The 24949-nt window shown below is 32.6% G+C and overlaps 3 protein-coding genes across 4 annotated transcripts in view; 2 read left to right on the top strand and 1 right to left on the bottom strand.

Annotated features, from left to right (window-relative positions):
* LOC131851365 (atypical protein kinase C) overlaps window positions 1-8387 on the bottom strand; it is a 239487-nt gene extending 231100 nt beyond the window's left edge. The window contains exons 1-3 of one of the 2 annotated variants that reach the window (XM_059201858.1): window positions 8326-8387; window positions 7041-7234; window positions 5912-6032 (exon numbers count right to left, since the gene is read on the bottom strand). In XM_059201858.1, coding sequence (XP_059057841.1) covers window positions 5912-6032; window positions 7041-7202 — 283 coding nt within the window. In that variant the 5' untranslated portion in view covers window positions 7203-7234; window positions 8326-8387. The other variant, XM_059201857.1, reaches the window with a different exon arrangement.
* A 418-nt stretch (window positions 8388-8805) lies between these two features.
* On the top strand, window positions 8806-13453 carry LOC131851268 (F-actin-capping protein subunit beta). Its single transcript, XM_059201743.1, has 6 exons — window positions 8806-8951; window positions 9057-9441; window positions 10314-10513; window positions 11296-11407; window positions 11934-12084; window positions 12845-13453. The coding sequence occupies exons 1-5, from the start codon at window positions 8949-8951 to the stop codon at window positions 12059-12061; spliced, it is 828 nt and encodes a 275-aa protein (XP_059057726.1). The 5' UTR covers window positions 8806-8948; the 3' UTR covers window positions 12062-12084; window positions 12845-13453.
* Window positions 13454-16378: 2925 nt separating this feature from the next.
* LOC131851326 (uncharacterized) lies at window positions 16379-20756 on the top strand. Its single transcript, XM_059201816.1, has 3 exons — window positions 16379-17396; window positions 19838-19917; window positions 20616-20756. Exons 1-3 carry the CDS (start codon window positions 16454-16456, stop codon window positions 20754-20756), a joined length of 1164 nt encoding a protein of 387 aa, XP_059057799.1. The 5' UTR covers window positions 16379-16453.
* The last annotated feature ends 4193 nt before the right edge of the window (window positions 20757-24949 follow it).

Below are 24949 nucleotides of genomic sequence, written 5' to 3'. Positions count from 1 at the left end.
CTTGTTTACAATAGGGAGTTTATTGCTGTCAGATTTACGTAGATTATGGAGATTTATGTAGGCCAAACGCAAAGAGCAATCTTTATTCTATTATCTACTTTACGGCAATAACATGTCTCGACAGCTGACAAGATTTTCAATAACAAAATTGTTTAGTCTTATGACTCTTCTAAACCACTGAACAAATAAACACTAAGCTTGTTTATTTTAGTAAATTAGACCTTGGACGTCCTTCATCTGCATTGATATCCATGTAAAACTTGGTTTTTGAGATGGTTTTGGGTTGAAGATAAGGCAGTGAAATTACAGGATACGAGGGCATGGCATCTTAGTCGTCCTGAAGTACCACGAGCGTCACATGCTAACTTGATGTCCGTGGTGCCTCTCATCCTTCTAATTGGGAGGAATTTCTTAGTAATGGAAACTGTTATTAAACCATTGCTTAGCTTTATTTGCTTATAATTGCTTATTAACCATTGCCAGCAATGTACCATGTCAATATGACGTCCACGCGATTACCTCTGAAAATCTCGTGGTCAATCCCTAGTGATTTAATTACGATGGGCTTGGGCTACCGGAACTAACCTCACCCTCCACAAGTGCCCCGACGGCATTGTCATTAAAAAAATATTCTAATTACATGGCACGTAAATATATATACATTAGCGTGTTTTGTGGGGTACATTTTATTTTAGAAAATACTCATATATTATATCACCCCGTATGTATCCTATCATGTCCGTATCAAATTATAATTGCACCTGTACGATGTCGGGGCAGAAGGCTAGTTGTTTATGGAATGGCAATATAGGCAATGATAGTCAGGATCCCCTTGTTTCAAGATCTACATCGAGTAGAATTGCCAACCTTAAAATATTTAGTCTTGTCAAAGAACACTAAAACCTCCATATTGGCTCAATTTAGCTCTCTAACCTGGATAATCTCTCTAATCTCTCTAAATTTACAACATAGCATTTATACTAATTTCCATAGCGCAAAATTATGTACACATTTGTTCGAGGGTGAAAATGTCTTCCCTCAGGCTAAAAATCTCGTACAGTTGGCATCCCTAACGTCGACACCATGAATTTAACACGACGGCCCTCGACAACACATGAAGTTTGCGGGTGGCGCTAAATTGCACGAAGCACCTTCATTAATTAGGGATGGAGTGACGTCATCTTGTTGCGCCTCCTGTTGCCTGTTACGACTACCGAGTCTACATTTCCTTTCTATCTAAACTATTGTCATAAAGAGAGACAACAAATTTTATAAGTTCGTACTTTTAATTTTGTAGTTGTTATTCTATTAATTGCATGTTTATGAGAGCCTAATCAAAAGATTACTGCTGCACCTATTTTAAATTGTCTATCACTATTTTAATAGTATCATACATTATTCTAAACCTAACCTAAGTCGATACAAGGAATAAATACATAAAATAATTCGTGATTTCATTATACAATATTTATTCTAACAACGCTCCGCGAAAGCACTTTCAAACCAGATGAATGTAATTAGACTAACAGTGATGCCCTACCGTTCTGAATACAACAAAACCAACAAGCTTAGCGGACGTATTAAACGAATGGCAATACGCAAACAACAGCAGTCCCATTCGAGAGCGGGCCACGTATTCAATTAACAGAATAGGATTCAGAATTGGCGTTCATAACACTCACAAAGTTAATTAAAATATCCCTAATTGCGCAGCGGCGACAAGCGTCGCACAAACTGTGCCCCACGTTGTGCGCCAAAGCGTACCGCAATGTTTGTACTTTATTAGAGCAAGTTTCTCCTCTGTTTGCATACAAGTTAGAGCCGCTTCCGTTTTATTTGCCCTCAGTTGGGTACGTGTGCCAACTTGTCCGACTCGCGAAATCCACGACTCGCCTCCCCCACAATGTCCTAGGGCACATAGAATAAAAGATACACGTACAAAATGGAACTGGAGAGCAAATCAAGTGGAATAACACAAGACATACATAATTTCACTCTGACGTCAAAGATAAAACAATAGGCGGAACGAAGATATTACAACAGAATCGCAGGCGGACGTGACTGGATAAGCTTGTTCACTGTTTTCGGTGGAAAGGAAAACAGAAAAATACCGCTCGACGAAACGCCAATCTGAATATGGAAATGGGTGGCAGCCGGTTTCGCAATGCGGGCAGATAAGGATTTTATGGCGAGAACTTACAGTATGGCCGGGTAAACAGCGTGGCATATGCAAAATGGTGTCGATAAGTGAATAGGGCATACATACAGGGGGTGTCATCGGAACTGCCGACGCGATAAGGTACTCGCCACAGCTTTTAACGTTTTGTTTGCAATCAGACAAACAAGTGACACGGAAACTCCCGACCGGCGGCAGTTGACAATAAATAATTTATGTATTTGCGAATAAATTATTCATTTATGTTAATATAAGATACGAACGCTATCCAAATTTAGAATTTTCTTTACATTTTCGGTCAAAGGCCTCGGGGCGACTACTCTTCTTTAGGAGAAAAGTCCCGATCGGAATTGTTTTTCAACCGATTACAAAAAGGAGGTTCACGACTACAATTTTTTATGACGTATAACGCAATGTCATCTTTAAGTATGAAACGGTTTTATTTTCATTCTTTTTGTAATAGAAACATCTTCCGTTTCTATCTCCTATAATAATTTAGTAATAAGTTTTCATAAATACATACCAATCAATACAAACAATCCTACTTATTAATTGTATTTATTTTTATATATTGAATATTAATGCAAGAATTAAACCTGATACCACACAGCGTAAAGCGGTGTGCTAAACCGCTAGCGGTTCTATTATTTGTCTTATAATATGGGTATGTACTATCATATAATACATACGTATATATCTTAGTATGTAACTAAACTTATGCTTATTATGTAGCTAACGTTACTACATATTATGTGCTAAATGCGTCTTGTAACTATGAAGCGATAATTGCTCATGACGTTGAATAATATCTTAAACACTGAGAGTTAATTAGATTATTATTTTATCTACTTGTTACCACAATACCAGAAGGCACTTGTAAATGCCATCTATTCATAGTCAAACGACAAGTGTAAATAAGGCATCTATGGCAGGGCAGGGATGAACAGCACACGGCCCGCGGGCCCACCAAGTATTTCTATAATTGAATTTATTTTTTCTATTTTCTCCCATCAATATATTGTAATATTAATTATAATGAAATCGTACATACTAAACCAAAAGATTTTTTGTGACGAATTACTCGTTTAGGCGACTTGTTCAAAAATGCAATAGAAAATGTGCATTGAACCTTTACTTTTTTTTTATTTAATATCTTTTTTTTTAAGGTTAATAAAGTTTTGTACATTATTAAAATTTTAATTAGTCTGTTAATTAAAAAGGTTGCTGACCCCTAATTGGAAATCGTCTAATATTTCATTATTAATTTAATTACATATTATTGTAAAAGAAAAGAAATTAAATTAAAAAAAAATATTATTTCGCCTATTTGCGAGGTATTTGTCTTCTCCTAAGGGTATATATTACAACATATTCTGTGAAAATTTCATCCTAATTCCTATTTCCCTTTAACTTGAAACCATCTATATAAATATATATATAATATACATATAAATAAAATTAAAGTGTCTGTTTGTAATATTGAAATAATCGTTTTTTACTACATGCATATGAATATAAATATATGTATGTACCCACACCAAAATAACCTTTTTTTACAATTTTAGTTTGTCTGTCTGTTTGTTCCGGCTAAACTCTGAAATGTCTTGACCGATTTTGACGGAACTTTTATTGGTAGCTGATATAATAAGGAGTAACGTAGGCTAGTTTTACTTTAGAAAAATAAAGTTAAATTCCACGCGGACGAAGTTGCGGGTACAGCTAGTAACAAATAACATAATAAATTTTCGAATTCTATTTTATTTGCAAAGATTATGAAATGAGAAATGCTAAAAAATACATTGTCACGGGGACAAAATATTTCTTCTTTGCTTTATTAATTAATATTATAATATATTTATTTATTATTATAATAGAATGCAACCCAATACTGGAGATATGAAGTGTTGATCAATATCTCGTTTATCAAAGAGAAACCACAGAATACACAATGTCACATACACAATATGTCTACACATGGATAGAAAACTGAATAAAAACCAGGGATGTTAGGGAGCTCCGTAACCATAACCGAAACTATCGGATATCCGATATAAAAAAATATTCGTAACCGTAACCGAATTTGAAATAAAAGTTTCGGATAGAGGCGGAACTTAACTGAGACATGTTATGTAAATTTTATTAGCTATTTGCATTGTACTTATGAAATTCCTTAAAATATTAATATCCGTAACCGAAATTATCCGAAATTAATGGATAATCCGAAATAATTTCATATCCGGTATAATAATCATTCCTATATCCGAAACCTATCCGTATCCGAAATTTCATATCCATAACATCCCTAATAAAAATAACTAGAAGGATAATGTAGCTTCTACGTAGTCTTGTTCCTTCGTCAAAGGTAGGCCAATCACATTATCACATCACAAGGGTACTGTGGGCGATAAAGAAAACCAGGAAACATATGTTATTAATATTATAAACGCGAACGTTTGTGAGTATGGTTGGATAGATGAATGGATGTGTGTGACGTTTTCACGCAAAAACTACGGAACGGATTTTAATTAAACTTACACTAATATAGCTTCTACATCAGGATATTAGGATGCAACCGCGGGCACAGCTAGTATTATATATATTATCAAAGAAACACAACAAACCAGGACGGGTAACCGAAAGGAACAATAGAATTAAGTGACAATTTAGAATTTGGTATTTAAAATATGTATAAAGCTTTATAAATATAACACAATAACTGAATGGCCTATATTGCATATATTGTCCCCGTTAGGTTCTATACTAACAAAACACTCATCATGGAACACAGGCACACGAAAAAGAAATAGTCAACCTAAACATATTTACATTTTTCATTTAGCTTAATATGTTTGTGTATATGTGGGCAATTAAGGAAACCAGGGAATTGTTATAAGATATATACTTGTCGCGTACAAGCAGCAACAAAACGCAACACAAAGGGAGCGTTCTGATTGGAGCGCACACCCATCCAATTATAATACGTAACGTAACGTACAGACTTTAAAAATCTATTCGATCGATCTAACGTAATTTTGTTCACTCCACAAAAATTGTAATCTATCATAGTATTTACCCAATAACTTCAAAACTATAAGCAAAATCTATAATTTCAACAACCCTGTAATCTGCTGAAGCCATGAACACCTATGAATCGAGAACGACTTCATTCCAGAAGTGAACAATTTAGAATTTGGTCCTCTAAATAAAAAACTTTATAAGTATAATAAATAGAATAGAATAGAAAATCATTTATTCAAATAAACTTAATTTAAGCACTTTTGATTAGTCAACAATTTTTTTTTAAATCTACCGCTTATTTATAAAGCTGTCTCATAACAAGAAGAATAAGCAAGAAACTTGTGTGTTCCTCTTTTAAACAATCCTTGTAAGTTCACATTTTACAAGTCGAAACATGTGAATACAAATTACAAAGCTTTATAATAATGTAAGACCTGGCCTGTGTTCCACAGCGACCTTAGGTCACTATGGGGGGAGCAATACATGCAATTATTTACTATATAAAATGACAGAGAGATAACTGACAACAGAGTACAGGCAAATATCAGAACTAATATGTAAGACTGAATTGCCTATGCATACCATATTCTAGTTACTCTCTGGTACATTCCTACAGCTTTATTTACTTGTCTTAGATTTGCATGCTAAGAATAATATATATATTTTCATAGTCATGTGGAATAATAAAGCTATATTAATAATATAATAGGTACATACCATGTACAGTTAACTCCGAGTCCCGATTGAGTTCATACAGCCTCAGTGCCTCGTCGAGCTCCAACTGCGTGGATATAGTGCAGGGATCTCCTTCTTCATCCACCCATTTCATAGTAAACACCTAAAAAATAAATGAATTCTTTAATAATAGTAAATTAAAGATGTATCTTTAATTATTATTAAAAATACAAAATTATCTAATTACATATAATCTACTATAAAATTTTATTCCAGCCGCCAAGATACAGGTCTGACCTAGTTTGGCGACTACTGATAAGAGAAAGGAAATATATTGTAGTAAATAAATAAAGTCTTTGACAAGACTAATCATCTACAATTATTATATTGTTAAAAAATATGAGAAATTAATATCTTGTACCTCATTTTAATGTATTATTAATGATATATTGTGCTGAGATTATTACAGCAAGAGTTACACAATCACAGTTATAAGCAAGAAAACAAGTATATCTAACCAAACACCAATGCCTCCTTCTTGTTATTAATTAGGACAACCATAATCTTTGTAATCTCGGCAATAGTGCCTAACAGCCTGACTAGATAAATGTAAATACACACACACATACAATGTACACTAATTCAATTTATTTGCATTTAGTATATATAGTAATATAAATGTATATTATGACAGTATAAATGTGTGATGAAGCAACATATAGTATGATAAAAAATACTAAAGTTAGTCAACCATAAAAGGGTCTGCTTAAATTGTAAAACCAGGGCACTATAGTCAATACTAATATTTTAAGTGTTTTTTGTTCAATTTTCAGAAATGAAGGATCTTAATTAAATTAAGTGTGTGAAAATCTCCAGATGTTAAAAAAAAGGTGTTACATATAATATCAATAAGACAGACAGTCTGTAGTTTATCTAAGACAATAAATAAATTGTTTATTCAGATGTAACATTTTTATGTATAATTTTATTTTTGCCATTTACACTACATGTAACAGTTCTTGGTCATCTGCTTGCTTCCAAGCAAAGGCTTCCTAATTGTTATCTTTTTCATTATATTCTGTCCTAAGTGATTCTGGTCCATAGTTACCCTACAGTTTTAACTATTTCTTCCCATAGTCTTTAAATAAGCATATAAAAAGTTATCTCTAACCTGGTCAGGTGGAAACCGACACATAGCCACCATTTCTTGGGTGAACTCATCAAGGGTGATGTTGTGTTTGATGTATGTAATCATAACACCACCACTGTATACAGTCTTTACTCGCACATCATTTGCATGGTTGTCCTGACTCACCAACTGAGTAGGCATCATGGCAGTCTAATCAGAATGCCGCAAGTCAGAATCTGTGAAACCAAAATAAAATGTTTTTATTATTTATACGATAAAGTTTATAATAATACTTTTTTATGAAATCATTTTACCATATAAATACATATTTATTGCTTTATTCAATTAAAAAGATCAATAACATTGAAATAAGTGAGTTATTGAGGGTTTTGTCACATTTATTACTTCATTATTTTATTATAAGCAGCAATTGTATTAATTAGTTTATTATTTGAGAAAAGAAGATTATTAAGATTATTACAGCTTGAGCTGTGTTTTAAGTACAGTGCAGATAAGGCAGAGAAATTACAGAATATAGAGGCACTACAGTTTTGTCCTCTAGAATGACAATGCATTAGTGGTATCAGTGTTACAAGGTTATCGCTCACCATCAGGACCGTTAACTTATTTGTCATTACATTATAAAAATTTTTGAATGCAAAATAATTACAACTCACAATAAGAAAACATAAAAGCAAGATATGAATTAAAAAATGTTTGTCTATTCTATTGTATCATTATAACTTAATATATACATACATACAGTGTTAAAACAATGCTTGTAAGGTATAATTATGCACTCTATATGGTTTCACCAATCTTGGTAACTACCTGTAAGTACTTAAGTCAACTTCATCATAACCTATTTTGTAGGGAGATTATCTAACACAAACTTAACTAGCGTTAAATTAACAATAGCCATGGTCATGAATTGCAGTTCATTTCCTGTTTAGAGGTTTATAATAGGTGCTGAGGCACATTATCACAAGTAACGTACTCGTTTTATGATTCACTCAAGTGTTTGATTAACTTCAAAATACAAACCTTTGAAAGTGTTTCTACCAAGATACAATCCAGACACGTTTCGTTGTTAAAAAATGCAATTATATTCCCATTGATAAAAGTGTAGAAATAATACTTTTACAACAATAATCGTAATAAAGTAATATCAACAAAAGTTTGACAAAACAATAAAGCTGTAAACTGACTGACAATCTGACATTTGGTAGGAAGTAGCGGTGACAGCAACGGGATAAAATGCTAATGTTATTGCTAACTTTTTCAAGCATATGAAGCAATTGAATACGAGTAAAAGAGAAAAATGTACCGGCGTCTTGGTGTTCAGCCAATGTCAGAACTCAAAATCAATGACGTAGCCAGCTGTTTCCGTTACAAGCTGTGTTTGTCTTGAATGGGCTTAAACTAAACGCAAATTAACACTATGTATAGGAACTAGGTACATCCACAATGTAAAAATAAAAATATTTTAAAAGTGCACTACGCAATCAAATTCTTTTTTATATTTATCTTCAAAGATTTACTTTAACTACTTAAATGTAGTCTTCCTCCATGTCATGAATTCAAGTTAATTAGGTATGTTAACATAGATAAGTGCAACGTATTTAGAATTGAACAATAAAACGCAGAGCTGGTTGTCAAGCAACATGTCATCATGTCAAGCCTAATTAAGTTGTCATTGTCACAGAGTAGTTTCGTAGATGTCCTGTCCCTCTCTCTCTGCTGGTAAACGAGATTAAAACAGTTAGAGAAGTATTTATTTAGTTTATACCGTTTCTGTTAATCTGTGTTTTACTGTTGTATTACCTCTTTTGTACTATTGGGTGTTCTGATAATACAGTTTTCTCTATTATTGTTATAAAACATTTCCAGAATTTAAATATATTTTCAGCATAGTTTTAATTTTATTTTGTATTACACTAACCTTTTAAAATGGTCAGTAACATTTATTTCGACAGTCGTAATACGAACTGTTATCAAATGTTGTGATGACTAATAAAGTAAACCATTCCTTTTTAATGTTTCCTTCTTATATTTCAGACTGATCAGCAAATGGATTGTGCTCTTGACTTGATGCGAAGGTTGCCCCCGCAGCAAATTGAGAAAAATTTGACAGATCTAATAGATTTAGTACCCAGTCTATGTGAGGATTTGCTGTCTTCTGTCGATCAGCCTTTAAAAATAGCACAGGACCGTAATACGGGGAAAGATTATCTTTTATGTGATTACAATCGTGATGGGGACTCGTACAGATCACCGTGGTCGAACACTTATGACCCTCCACTCGAAGATGGATCTATGCCATCAGAAAAGTTGAGGAAATTAGAGGTAGAAGCAAATTACGCTTTTGATCAATACAGAGAAATGTACTTTGAGGGTGGTGTAAGCTCTGTGTACTTGTGGGACATGGACCATGGATTTGCAGGTTTGTTTTTTTTTTGTTTCTTATCTTGTTTTAACCATAAGTGGTATCTGTGGACACTATTTTATCAGTAAATATTATCTTGTTATTTCTTGATGTTAACAAAAATGTGCATTTTCAATGTAGACATTGCGTGACTACACAATCTGTTATAAGGAAAATTAGTTCAGAACTGGTTACACATCAATTTATGTTTCATTCTTTGTTATAAATAGTTTAAACCCTTATTATCATCTACATAGAGATAAAGTCATGTCTGTGTTGCTTTTGATGACTACCTACCTAATTTAATTGTCTGAAAATACACTTATCATCATAGAAGTCATATTTTATTATTACTTTCTAAGGCATTTTATATTTATCCTCATTGTTCAATGTTGTATCAACTGGCTATTATATTAATTTTAGACATTTTATACCATACTAGCTACTCGCCCCGGCTTTGCATGGGTCTACTTGTATTATATGTATAACAAACCTCTTGAATCACTCTATTTAAAAAAAAACAGCTTCAAAGTCCATTGTGTAGTTTTAAATATTTAAGCATACATAGGGACAGACAGACAGCGACTTTGTTTTATACTACGTAGTGATGATTATAGTATTGTAATAAGTGGACATGAAGGGGCTGTTAAGTTATATAGGTCAATTAGGTAACTGATTGCCTGGGTTGCACTAAATATCCACATAAAGTAAAAAAAGGCATGGCACATACTTGGCTCCCTGCATATACAGCGAATAGCTCTGGAGCTAGTACACCAGGTAAGGTAGTGTACCTAGGGAGTACTTGTACTTGTTACACCAATTAATTATTCATCCTTAAAAATTTGGTATATTTTTATTTGAAATACAGTTGTGTAATTTTTATTTTCCAGGTGTAATATTGATAAAAAAAGCTGGAGATGGCTCACAAAAGATCAAAGGATGCTGGGATTCTATTCATGTAGTTGAGGTAGTTGAAAAGAGTTCAGGTCGAAATGCTCATTACAAATTGACTTCAACAGCGATGCTGTGGCTACAGACTAATAAGGAAGGCAGTGGAACCATGAATCTGGGGGGCAGTCTCACTCGACAGGTATATAAGAACAATCATAATAATAAAAACCATCATTTTGGAAATTAGTGTAACTCATAAAATAAAATTTCCAAGTGCACCCTACAACTTACCGAAGATTGTAGTATTAATACAGTAAACTGTGTAGTATAGTATATTGAAGTATTGGAATATTATAGAGAAATTATGGGATATGAGGCTTGGCATATTAGTCCACTGGATGTGTGGATATCACATGATAATGCGATGTTCATGCATATAGGTGACACGTAACAGTTACCACTTTCCATCATCTTGTTAGCCACTCAATTACATAATAATATTAAGAATCATAGCTTCTAAATTTAAATCTATTTTACATAATGTAAAGTCAATAAGCTTTTTGGTTTAAGCCTCCTCCAATGATTTCCATTGGTTTCTAAAGTAATAAGCAATACAAATTTGTGTTAATGTTGTAAGACTTCAATATTTGTATTACTATATTCATCTAGTATATATTAGGTTAGAATAAAAAAAAAATCTAAATAAAACATCAACTTTTTTTGGCATCAAAATAACAAACTAATATTGGTTTTATGTACAAACAAATAGCTGAATATATATATATGAACTATTCTGTTGGTGTTATAAGGTTTTCATGTTTACTAAAATTTACTGTTTAATATTGAAATGTTTCTTTTAATTATATTTCTTAGATTAGAGAAAGTTTATATTATCTTTAGGCACAATCACCTAAAGAATAAATGTTGTTTACATTACATTTGAGTTTACTTATATAATGTGACATTTGTATTTTGATCTAGGCTGAGCAAGACTCGTCTGTGAGTGATGTAACACCCCACATCATCAACATTGGACGCATGGTTGAGGATATGGAGAACAAGATCAGGAATACACTCAATGACATTTATTTTGGTAAGGATTTCCACGTTTCCAGTTGTCTTCTGTGTCTGTCTTTAAATATACTTAAATCATAATACATACACTTTTAAACTTGTCTCAAAATTTCTTCAAACTGATATTTAAAAATACACATATTGTTATTTGAATTTATGAACCCTATATTTATTTATGTACCCTTTTTTCTCATTATGGGTTGTGTAAACTTGTCTATAAATATCCAAGATCTATACAGCCACACAACTAATAGCAATCATGAATTATTTAATTTATTTCATCAATTTATAAATCCAATGTTAAATGCTCTAAAATTAAAGTGTAGAATTTTTTTTTTTATATCATAATTGGAGCGCGTTTGACCGCAATCTCACCTGTTCACTCACTCTAACCAATATATAATCGAAATCTTCGTAAAATCCAATGTAATCTTTTCAGACTACACACTTGTATTGTATAAACTTACAAACACTTTACAACAAACGTTATTGAAAACCATTCAAAGACTGCAGTAACAAATCCTGAAAATAATCTCTTGTTCTAGGCAAAACAAAAGACATCGTTAACGGCTTACGATCTGTGGTGCCAGCTGATGTCGCCCGGCGAACAGCAGCGCTGCAGCACGATTTGGCCGTAGCCCTTCAGCGCCGCCACGTCGCACGCGCTGACTGAACGGCCAAACGATTAGTATCCAGGTTAGTCATTTTTTTAATGTAATTAGAATTAACACGGCTAGTAAATCATCGTAACATGCTGGCCAATCAACTAATAGTCCCTGACAACATACGTCGCCTTGAAAGGCGTAGGTTACTGGAACCCGATGTCTAATCAGGACCTCCTAAAGAGACGATAATTCTACTGAGAATCACACTCTACCTACAATGTAAATTTTACTAGACTAGTAATCCAACCGACTTCATAAGGATGTACCATGTGATGGAAGTTGTATACATGTATTATAAATAGATGTAATAACCCTTCTGGAAGTAATTCTAGAAATGACAAGGAATAGCTTAATAAATTCCTATTTCACTATAGAATGTAAGTTACATGTATTTTATTTCCTTATATAAATGCGTAACTAAATGGTGACAATAATTGTTGGTTATTCACACAATAAAAATATTACTGTATTTTAACAGTTTGAATGAAAATATCTAGGACATGTTTCAAATGTATATCTCGTCTGTATATAAAATCTGCTTATGGTTCATAAACTGATTGCAGATAAAAAATAAACAAAAAATATATTGTCTGTCATCTATGTTATTTTATAAATATTGTTCTACAAAATTTATGTGTATAACTGCAAACTGATTAAGTTTCTTTAGACTTTTGTACCAATGCATTGTCTATCCCAAACAGTTAGGATTTATGAGTTCGATATTTAGTTTCATCCCAACTGATGATTGATCCTGATATTATATTTTAATCTCTATTGTATATTTTTTGCAGACGAGGTGGAGATATTGGGTTTATTAGATAAACATAAATAAGTAGAAGAATAACAGAAAAGGAAGATTCAGCCATTAGACTGTTAATTAATTGTGTCTGACGGCACCAAGGACTCACTATACTGTACCACTTACTAATTTTAATAGTTCTTGGTCGTCCTAATGTTAAAATTATGTAAAGCTGAAGTTTTTTCTTATAGACATTATAAATGTAAAGATGTATTTGAGATTGTATTGAAAAATTAATTCCTTAGATTTAGTGATCAGCGACCTCTGTGGTGCTTTGAAAAATAGTATATTTCTCTATTTTAAAGTCGTAATAGGAACTATTCCCGAATTCTATGTAAAGTGTGACTTGTGAGTAGAACTATTGTAAAATAAACACATTGTAAAATAGTAATTTACCCAAATCATCCATCTTATTATTTACGAATTGCATTTTTATTGCTTATATTTTATAATGTAAATTAAAGAAAGTGTATTTTTTAAATTAAGGCATATTGTAACATTCAGTATTGAAGCAACAAGCCGTATCGCAGTGTTGCTTTTAATTCACAATGTACAGTTTTAATTAACTGTATTCTCTAACTAAATAAATATTTATCCAGTATATTTTCTTTCATTCTTACTGAAAAGTATGTAGTTTTGCAATAATAACTGTAATGCGAAATAGTTGATAGAAAAATCTACTATCAGACATACAAAAAAAATATTTTTACAAATTTGGGTTTTAATATTTGTTTATAATTTTTGACGACACGTATTCTATATAGGTACTACCTTCAGTTATAGATATAGGTATTATAAATACCGACTCTAGGTATATTAAAATGCCATTTGCTTCTCTAAGCCAGCAATCTCAAAGTTTGAATGGCATGGCCTTAATTTTACTTATGAGATTTGCTGAACTATGGACAGAAGATAGGAAAGCTGGTAAAGCTACAGAGGAAATTTTACGAATCCCTAAACCACCATAATGAATGGGTAAGGATGCTTGGGTCCAAGATTGCTCGTTCAGTTGCATATTAAGAACCGATAATTTTTTTGATTAAATTGTCTACTTGTGTCAAAAGATCTGGGTATTTCCAGAAGGAGCAGCAACGGAGCACATTCATAAATTTTGGGATGAAAAGACAGAATTTTAAGATGCAAGTACATAATGTGGACTGATTTCAAGTAGATGGTCAGCAGAATTTTGAAATTTAGCAATTGAATATTATATATTCAGAAATAGATTCAACAAAAATTGGAGAAACGGTTTTCCCTTACCGTTTAGGTAAGGGAAAACCGTTAACTATTTTAATATTTGGAGTCAAAATATTAAATTTTTGTGTTACGTCGTTTAAATTTAAATCGCAGTTATTTATAAAAAGTTCTCATTTGCTAAATTTAAGCTCCAAACCAATGGCTTCAAATTTATTTTTGTTAAAAAAAGGTCCGAAAACACAGTATCCATCATCTCCTAGGGATTCGTCGTCGTCGTTCAAACGTTGATTTATAGCCAAACTAAAAATTGCAGGCCCAAGGGGATCACGCTGTTGACAACCTACTTCCGAGAATAGTTCATTAGAATGATATAACAATTTTGTTGGGTCAGCGTAACTGAGAAGATAATTGTATATTTCCAGTGTGTTTATTTCCGTTAAGAGGGTATCCCTATTTACCGAATTGAATGCATTTTTGACATCAATTTTGAGCAACACGTCAGGCTGTCCGCTAGTTAGGAAAGAGCGTAGGAAATGGACGGCTACCTCACATCCTCAGCAATTTTGGAGGCCAGACGTCGTAGTGTTGATCCAACAGCAATTGGTCTCACCCATCCGTCCTTTTTGGTGAGGGCGATGAGGTTCGCTTCGCGCCGAAAAGAATGGGAACAATTTCTGGATTGACATTACCAGAATACATAAAGTTTATTATGCACAGAATGCGATGTTAGGTCTTTCAAATGTTAGGGTGAGATTCCATCCAACTTGCAGCCGAACCTGGTTTAAAGGATAAAATGGCATCCGTAACATCTATGTATTGAATTTGAAGGGTTGCTTGCCCTGCTGTTGGTGGGTCGAGAAAATGTTTTTTTCTTTTTGTGGTTTGGCGCATTTGCCAAAGACATAAACATAAATAAATATGACATAAATAAATTTAGGATACGGAATTTGGTATAGGATCAAAAGGGTTCATTGATAGTAAAAGGTGAGGAATAGGATAAATTACAAATATAAAAATATACATAAATAAGCTATATTATCCGCCGACATAATTAATTGTATTAAACATTGCAGTTATCACTTATATGCAGACGATCTGCAGTTATACATTACATTTAAACCTACAGAAACACATTCAGCTACATATAAGTTAAATAAAGATCTGAATAGAATAATTGAATGGGCGAAACTCAATAATCTTACATTAAATCCAGCTAAATCAAAATTTATGTTGCTAGGCAGTAAAAATCAAATTAAACAGATCACGTCTTATAAGCCCACAGTATCCAGTATATATATTCCTCTACAACAAACGAATGAAGCCCGTAATCTAGGTGTAATTTTCGATGGAACCGTTGGATGTAATTGTTTTTATAGATTAAAAGTGCTGTATCGTGTACGTAACCTTGTTTGTGAAGATCTGCGTAAGACACTCTGTGATTCTTTGATATTATCCAAATTCAATTACGCTGATGCTGTTTATGGACAATGTACATTGGTCCGTACTAAAAACCTGATACAGAGAGTACAGAATGCTTGTGCTAGGTTTTGGTTTTCCATGGTCCTCAAGGAATATTAAAAGTAAGCAAGGCATAGATTTATAAACCTTCGTTCATTGTGTTTAATAAATATATTAAATAAAAAGTGCAAAAGTTTTTATACAAATAATTTTTATTTTTTTGTAAAACTTTAAGTTGGGCTAAAAAGAACTTGTATCCAGAGCCGTGAAACAAATTAATAAAAAAAATTGCCAAATTTGTCTCGCAATCGGCCAATTTCAGGTTTAAAGAAAAAACACATACCCTTTTATCATAAAAAAGTGTCAAAAACAATATTTTCGCGAAACGTCAACGACCGAAGAAAATACTAGTGAAATGAAAAGATGGCGACTGCGGTTTGTTTGTCAGTGTCATTGAATTTAACGAAATACTCCATAATCCGAATTTTGCGGATATATGTTGTCGACTCGAAATCAATATTTTTTTGTTTTGTTATTCACATAAGGTTTCATTCAAGTCTACCGTACCCCTTGACGAAATTATTAATATAGATATGAAAAATACTTTTGTATCTAATCTCTAACAAGATATAAATTTTTCGCGTAGTTCCCTTTAGTCTCTTGGTTTTAGTCGTATTGTATTATTGTGTACGGTTTAAAATACAAAATATATATTTTGTGGATTTCATAGTTTATTGCTGGCCACTTAAGTCACTTTTTTTACTATAAAATATATATAATTTGATGTGTTACTTTGTGTCATAAGAAAATATATAATTTTCTTTTACCCTTTTTGCATCGATTTATTATATATATGTATATAGTTTTCGAGTAGATGTAAATAAACATACTGTATAATATAATAATATCCACCGCATAAACAAACGACCCTGTAGTATAAGAAAATATGCAGAGGGCTATAGAGGAAAGAAAGTTAGCTCGAAGATTCTTTAATGGCGCAGTAAGTAAGTTAGAAGAATCTTTAACTAACAGAGATAAAGATGCCTCCGAAACCAATTTTTCTATTCTTACCATCAGAAACAAAAAGTTGAATACTATTAACAATAAAATAATAGATTTATGGCTAGATTTAAAAAACAGAGACGAAAGCGCATATGACGAGGATATTAAATCAATAGAGAAGTACCAAGATATATGGTTTACGATGAAACTGAAATATAAAAATGTATTTAATAATTGCAAAAGTAACATTGAAACTGAATTTCAAGCGAGTTACGTCGAAGATACCGTTGTGAAAAATACCTGGCGGCTTCCTCGTTATGATGGTGATGTGAAGAAGTGGATAGGCTTCTGGGGGAAGTTCAAAAAGATCCATGAAGATATCAGCATAGATGAAAGTATGAAGTTCCAGTATCTGCTGCAATCGATGGAACCAGGATCTCCTGCTGCTATACTAGTAGAAAGCTTTTCTTCTAACTATCAGAAAGCTGTAAAACAACTTAAAGAACAATTTGGTCGTGATGATCTTTTGATTCAAATATATGTTCGTGAGCTGTTGACATTAGTTCAGGATCAAACAAGAGGGAGCGCTACGCAAATTGGAGTATTATATGATAAACTTAAAACTCAACTGTATGCTTTAGATAGTTTGAATGTCACTACTGATAAATACGCATCTATGTTACGTCCTTTAGTCGAATCCGCTCTGCCCATAGAACTGCTTTGTAATTGGGAACAGACTGAATTTTATGAAAAGGATCAGTCTGACTATTTTAATAACCTTCTTAACTTCATTAAACAAGAAGTCGAGAGCGAGGAATGTTTTAATATTTCTGATTTAGTCAGAGTAGATTATGGTCAAAGTAGTTCTTCGAAATTTACTGCCTCAGGTAATTATAATACTTAGTAAAAATAATACACATAATAATTCTAAACCTGACATTATGAAGCCTTGTATCTTCTGTGACAAGCCATCGTATGTGAGCTCGGAGTCTACGAATGCTATGAAAATGAATTTAGATCAACGCAAGGAGTAAGAGCGTGGGGTACAGTGGATCGCGGGTCACAGTGGATAGATCATTGTAGCTTGATCAATGTTCACACAAACACTTGCGTTTCCGCGACGTTGTCGTTCTTACATTTCTTCCGCGTCCTAACTAGTCGCTATGTTAATAAAGTAAGTTAAACTAGTCGACAAGTAAGATAAAAATATTTTTTTACATGTTTTTGTAAAACATGTTGCCTTTCTATGTGCAAAGATTTTGCAAGATTTAATTATTTGTTAATGTTATATGGTTCTATGGTTAATGTAGAGGGATTTTATTAGTATTATTTGTTTACTTAGCAAATAAAATAAATATTTCGATGTTTTAAATCGCATATCTATCAGTGGGGTACAGCGTATCATTTTGAGTACAGTGACAGGTTATAATATTTTTTTTGTAGGTTTAAATGTCACAGAATAGGAAAAGGAAGATCAATATTGGTCTGCATATGGAAGCACAAATTATTTAAAATATCTGCATTGTAAAAAAATAAACCTGTAGCTAAATTTATGAATATTCCGTACACGACTCTGCACAGATATTACACCAAATTACTCAGAGCGAAAATTTTTCACTGATATCCAAGAGAAGCACTTACAACTTACAATGTTATAATAAACATATTTTTAAATAGCCATTACCTATTGTGCCCCATAAATGGGTCACAGTGGATACTTTGCCATTTCATAAAAAAACTTATTATCTTATTACTAAATATTTGTAAAGCTATTTTTGCATTGTTGTTTCAAACTTAAATATATCTTTTAGGTTTTCAATAAACCACTGACTGTCACTGATGAATGTAGGGTTGAAAATGTGAAGTTATAGCACTTGTAAATAAAATAACCACTGTACCCCACGCTCCCCTAAGCGTGCTATATTTATCTGTATTTTCAATCGGGGCATACATGTAGCTAAAAGGTGTAGAAAATTCCCGAAAATATATTATTTATGCAGAGACTTTATATTTTAACTAGTTACTCGCTTCGGCTTCGCACGGGTGTACATGTATTATATATATATGTAAACCTTCCTCTAGAATCACTCTATCTCTTAAAAAACCGCTTAAAATCTGTTGCGTAGTTTTAAAGATTTAAGCATACATAGGGACGGACAGACAGCGACAGCGACTTTGTTTTATACTATATAATAATGCCGATATGCGATAATGATAAAATCGTTATTTCGACGAATTTAGTACTGTAACACGAGCTATCTAATCAGTCCTCTTTGATGACTACAAGTACTGTTTTATTACAAACTCTCAAAGTTAATTTGTGGTATAAAAATAAAACCATGATTGTACAAGCTCCGTTAGATTGAGCGCCCTGAACACACATATACCTACCTACAAAAAGTAGTGTTGTAATTAATTTGAGAAAAAAATTGTTTGGTGCTGTAGTCATGAATTGACTATTACTATAATAATATATTGAAGAAGTATTACAATTCTTTAAGGATACAACCATTATTGAGGGAGATAGATATGACGTAAAGTTGTCCTGGAATTACATAGGTATCTCTAAATTTACCCGTAAACTACGACTTAGTTCAAAAAATTTTTGAAACTTAACACTATTTTTGTTTCGCTTAGGTATTATGAAAGAGTATAATGAGCAGTTTCAGGAATGGCTATATTTATCTATTAGAGAACTCGTTGATGAACCAGATTATAACTCGGCACAATATCTTGCTCACCATACAGTAGTTCTGGAGTGAGACTACTCCCGGAATACTGTATGGTGAGCAAGACAGTGTATACCTACTACAAAAATGCGGCCTGTGTTCGATGATTTTGCGTTTATTATTAAAGAAAGCTTGTCATTGAATGACTGTTTAGAAATATATTCTAATTATATACAATTTAAATTAACTCCTTCGTTGCTTATCAAATTTAGGCACGGTTTTACAGGAATAATACCAGTAATGGAAATGACCACAAGTATTAAAAGTTTTGTATGTGAAAAAGTATACTTAACTTGTAGACACGTTTCTAAACTTAACAAAGTTAAAGGAACAAACTTTACTATATATATAATATAAAAATGTCGAAATAAAAAATATTGTTTTTTATGCATTATAATAAATTACAATATTCCACTGCACTTAATTAGAATTTAATTAACATTATGGTTGTATTTCGTTACCCTACAAGCAGGTGGGGAGAGTTTTGGGATTCGCTTGAATAAAATAATAAAAGTAATGTTACCAAGAGTCTTAGTTAAAGCTTGTATAGAATATAATATTTAAAGTAGTCGCTTACTGTAGTTACGGTTGTGTTCTAGGAGAAAACGATGTCGTTCGAGTACCACCAGTTGGAATGGCAGAAAAGGTTCGACCAAACCAAAGTTTATATCCATTGAAGGTACCCTTAATTTCTCTAATGCCTAACCCAACAAATAGTGATCCTGTTTCACTTCAACCAGTAACACGGCAGATTATAATATGTGGTCGGTCTGTTAAGACACCACAAAACTAGGTCTTTAAGTTTATATAGAATTTTATGTACAAATTATATAGGCAATTGCAAAGTGAACTTCATAGTTTATTGTTGGCCACATAAAAGCCATTTTTTACTCTGAAAATATGTATTTGTCAGTCAGGGACATTTTATTATCGATGATTATGGAATATAACTGGGTATTGAAGCCTGGATAATTCTGCAACTTGACCGACCGTGATGTCCTTGGTCGGCCTAGTTGATGTTTATCCGACGTAGAACTAGTCTCCTGGTGTTTGTGTTTGTGAACCCAGTTCTTAATCATTTAAATTCTAGGACAGTCATTAACCTGCGTAATTTACGATCTTCTCAAAATTTACGCTGCGAAACGGTAGCCGAATCATTGTTGCAGTAAAACTCTCACATACAAAGAGCACGGTCCGCTCCAGTGAAACGCTCCATAATGACTGAATTCTGAAAGATCGTTGGTAGTCCCCCCGCATTACGCGCCCTATTCCTGAGCGTTATTTGCATTTTAAAGCACTCAGCAACTGACGGTAGATTCCTTATCTCATGTACATGAATTCGTATATATGATTGAATATATTTTTTTTTGTCCATAGATCAACAAAGGTCATCGCCATAAGAATCAAGTACATACATATAAAATACAACAACTGGACAATGAAACGGAAGAAGAAATAGAACATCCAGCTGTTAATTTCAATAAGAAAGATATAATTGATTTAACAATAGAAGACTAACCTTATTTTTCAACATTTATTACTAACCTTCGTCGTTTTAACTACGCTGTCAAAAAGTAGGTTTATAAGGTTTTACTGAATAAAGTAGTTATTTGAAAAAAAAAGGGCGTGAAACACAAAGTTTGGCTGTCGTATTATTTGAGTAGTAAATTATTAATATTTGAATATTGATCAGATAAGTTGTAAATAGTGTATTTTTCATTACATTCATTTATCTATTATTCATTAGTTTATTAGTAGCAGCAAAATTAGGTAAGTCTCTGTATTTTATTGTATATGGACCCACCGGAGGACCCCGGGGGTACCGTCCCGAGGTCGCTCTACACGTAACTATAAGTAATAATGAAGATTCCATGGACACAGACTGTTCATTTAATTTATCTGATCATTCGGGTACTAAACGTAAGCGTAAATCTGCAATAGCGATTATTTGCAAGCATTGCAATAAACGTAGGAGGAATCGAGGTGCTGATACTAGTAAAAATAAATATTTATGTCTATGCGATGAATTTAATGAAAAGAAAGAAACTTCCAATACATCTTTAGTAAATAATGAGGATATGCAAGAAACTTCTAACCCTGATTCTTTTCTAATAAATAATCAGGATAATGATTCAACTCGCCCACAAACTTCTATTAGTAGAGTTTACTACCAGTCCCATGAAGCTGCTCCATTCATAGTTCTTATTCAAAAGATTGTGTCTTCACCGGATAATAAAACTACGCTTCACCCAACAGACTTTGGCCGTTATCTTAAGAAAAGCTTTTACAAAAATGTTGTTGTTGATCGTAGTCTTAAAAAAATTGGCAGGAATAGATTATTCATATCATAGAAAAACATTTGTTAATGGGATATCTGAATTCATAGAGACAGAAACGATTGTCATAACTTTTGATGGACAGGTACTACCCAAACGAGTTTTTATGTGTCCTTAATTCCAGATCTGTTGATTTCTATATTTACCCCTCTATTCAGTGTTATAATTGCTGTCAATATGGACATGTAGAACCAATGTAGATCTGTACCACGATGCTATAAATGTGGCAAGGGCCATACTGGTAAATCCTGTTCTGTTGAAGAAGATAACTTTTCATGCTGTTTATGCCAAGGTTACAAAACGCTATTAAAGAGACAATGGCAAAAAGCTGTGTATCTTACGCTGAAGCCAGTAAATTACATCCTCCTGCTATGAAACCATATGCTGATAGGTCGATCTAATCCAGTAAATAAAAATAATTCTACTAGTTTTAACCAGGATAAAAATCACTATGCAATTCCCGCACTTATGCATAGAGCATATAAAAATACAGTTATAGAAAAGTCTTGTCAACCACCAAAACCAATATATGATTTTAATCGTGAGGAATATGCTGATTTAATTAAAGACTACAGTCCACCTGCTCCAGCAGATGTGGTTATAAACAGCAAAATGAATCGAAACAATCAATTTCTGAAATAATACTAGCTCTTTTAAATTTATTAACCCAGTGTAACTTATTACAACCGTCCAACATTGCTTCACTTACTAATGCATTTATTAATATCTTAAACAACAACAATAATGAACAAACAAGCCAAAGTTCTCCAGTGGAACTGCCGCAGTATAACTACCAAAAAATGTGATTTGTTTTATTTAATTAATACTTATCCTTTTATCTGTGCTCTTCAAGAGACTTGGCTGAAACCGGTATCTTTATTTAAGATACCTGGTTATGCCTGTCTACGAGAAGATAGAACTGATGGATATGATGGGGTTGCCATATTAATCGGGCATCCCTCAGCATTCACCCATATACCTACTTTAAATCACAATAATAACTTCTCGCTTATTGCTGTTAAAATTGATAATACATGTTATGTTTCGGTATATATTCCACATCTATCCATATCAATATTCAATTAAATTAATTCCATAATTTCTACACTGCCTAAACCATTTTTAATTCTAGGCGATTTTAATGCGCAACATCAATATTGGGGTAGTTCAAACAATAACTGTTATGGTAATGAGGTTTTAGACATAGTAGACATTCACAATCTATGCATTTTAAACACTGGCACACCTATACGTCGTACAGCACCCAATGAAGGCATTAGTGCTCCAGATTTGTCAATATGCACACCTAATAGTTGGTTATTTAGTTCAAAGCCATAGATTACATTTTAACTATGAAACTTAAACAATCAGCAATATTTAGTGACTCCATTAGTGCTTTACAGGCATTACAAAAAGCTCCGTTCAAATCTAACGAAGTGTATCCCGTCTTTATTGATGCTAGAAAATGACTACAGATGTGTATTTGAAAAGGGTATGTAGTCTCTTTCTTTTGGATACCTGATCATTCAGGTATTCAAGGGAATGTGACTGCAGATAGACTGACTAATGAAGCTATTGGGTGCGTCGATGTTTTTCCTTATAAAAATTATAGTCATGATTTAGCGGCTCTGCCTGTCTCTTATCTCCGGGATGCCTGGAATGAGACTTGGCCTATTAGATGCCAAACCAAGGCCCGACATTACTTTAATATTCAACCCAAAATTCCGGTCAAACCTTGGTTTTATTGTGTTAAGCTTAGCAAACGCGCAACGACATCTCTTATAAGGATGAGATTGGCCACATGAGTTCATGGCCACCTTCACATTTGGCTAAATTAAAAATAGTGGACAGTAATGTGTGCGATTGTGGTATAGACGTGGGTGACTTGAATCATATTGTTTTAAGATGTCCTTTATATGATCATTCTATCCTTTTTCAATCCCTCATTTACCTCTAGATTCCTTTACCTACTTCCGTTCCAATATTACTGTTCATGGATAAATTAGAAATATATAGTTTTATCTCCATATTTTTGAGTAGCAACAATATTAAACTTTTAGCGGGTATTATTTATAAAGTTCATGTAGAAGCAGCATCAGGAAAGAAAGAGGTGAAGAGAAACCATCGTGACTATTTACATATTTATAATATAGAAGTATTTACAATTGATATATATACAAGAAGGCGATTCGGTCTGGAATGACAGGCCTGTTATTTTATTGCTCTGTCGTAGCTAGGCAACGGTGTTGCCGCGTTTCGCCACAAGCTTTAATCATAATATTATTATATTTTAAATATAAGCATGATCTCATTTGGTATCTATTTTATTATATAAAACATCATTATATGGATTCAATATTAGCATTAATATTCATTGTAAACATATTATCTTCAAACATTTATTTCATATCTCTCCTTAACTCCTCTGATCCGTATCCTAAAATCTAAAACTATCCTATTCCAAGTCCTATAGTTTACCAAACTTTGATGTTGGCAAATGCACCATAGTGCCAAGCCATGACAAAAGGAAAAAAAAGTAGTTATTTATTTTATATTGTGTCTGTATTATAATCATTTATTAACAAATATACAACATTCTTATTTAATTAAATAATAGCTGTAAGAGATTGCTTTTAGCGATAAGACCACCTTTTGTTTCATGTTTCATCTGTGTACACACAATAAAAAGTTTTATTTATTATTATTATTATTAAATCACATGTTTATTACATAATTAGCCTTTTTACTGAGACCATATTTTTCGCTCCAAATAACGATATTTGATTTTTTAAGTGCTTATCTATTAAAAACTAGAAAGTAACGCTTAAAAAGTCAAATAATCAATATTTTAACATCGAATCTAAATAAATGTTAACATTTTCCTAAAAAAACTATGAACTAAGACATTTGTGACACATATTAAGTTTGTGTTCATCACACACTGATTTACACTCGTAGTAACTAGTTTTCGTCATCCTTTGTTTTGCTGATGGGCATATGGCACAAATTTTTTTTTGCAATAGGTTGACCTGAAGATCTCTTTTTACGTAATCGAATCGCGCAGGTCAGTTTGAAGTGTGGGTACAAGTACCTATACGTTTTTGTGTCGTATCTAAAATAAAAAATACTATACATTACTTTTATGTTGTAAAAACTAAAAATTAAAAAATATTTTTCTATAGAGTGTCTTATTGAGATTTCATGTGTAAAATTAGAACATTACTTACTTATGTGTGTATAGAGACCTCCCAATAGTGATTACAATGTATTTGAAGAAGATATGTTAAAAAGATTATTTAATAGTAAAAAAAAAAGTGTGTGGTGATTTTAATGTAGACATATTATCAAATACATAATGCCACTACAACTATAATA

This window comes from Achroia grisella, unplaced genomic scaffold, assembly GCF_030625045.1.
Source record: "Achroia grisella isolate CSIRO2021 unplaced genomic scaffold, CSIRO_AGI_Agris_v1 utg782, whole genome shotgun sequence".
Lineage (NCBI taxonomy): Eukaryota > Metazoa > Arthropoda > Insecta > Lepidoptera > Pyralidae > Achroia > Achroia grisella.
Note: the sequence above shows the minus strand (reverse complement) of the source record. Positions and strands in the feature narration are given on the sequence as shown.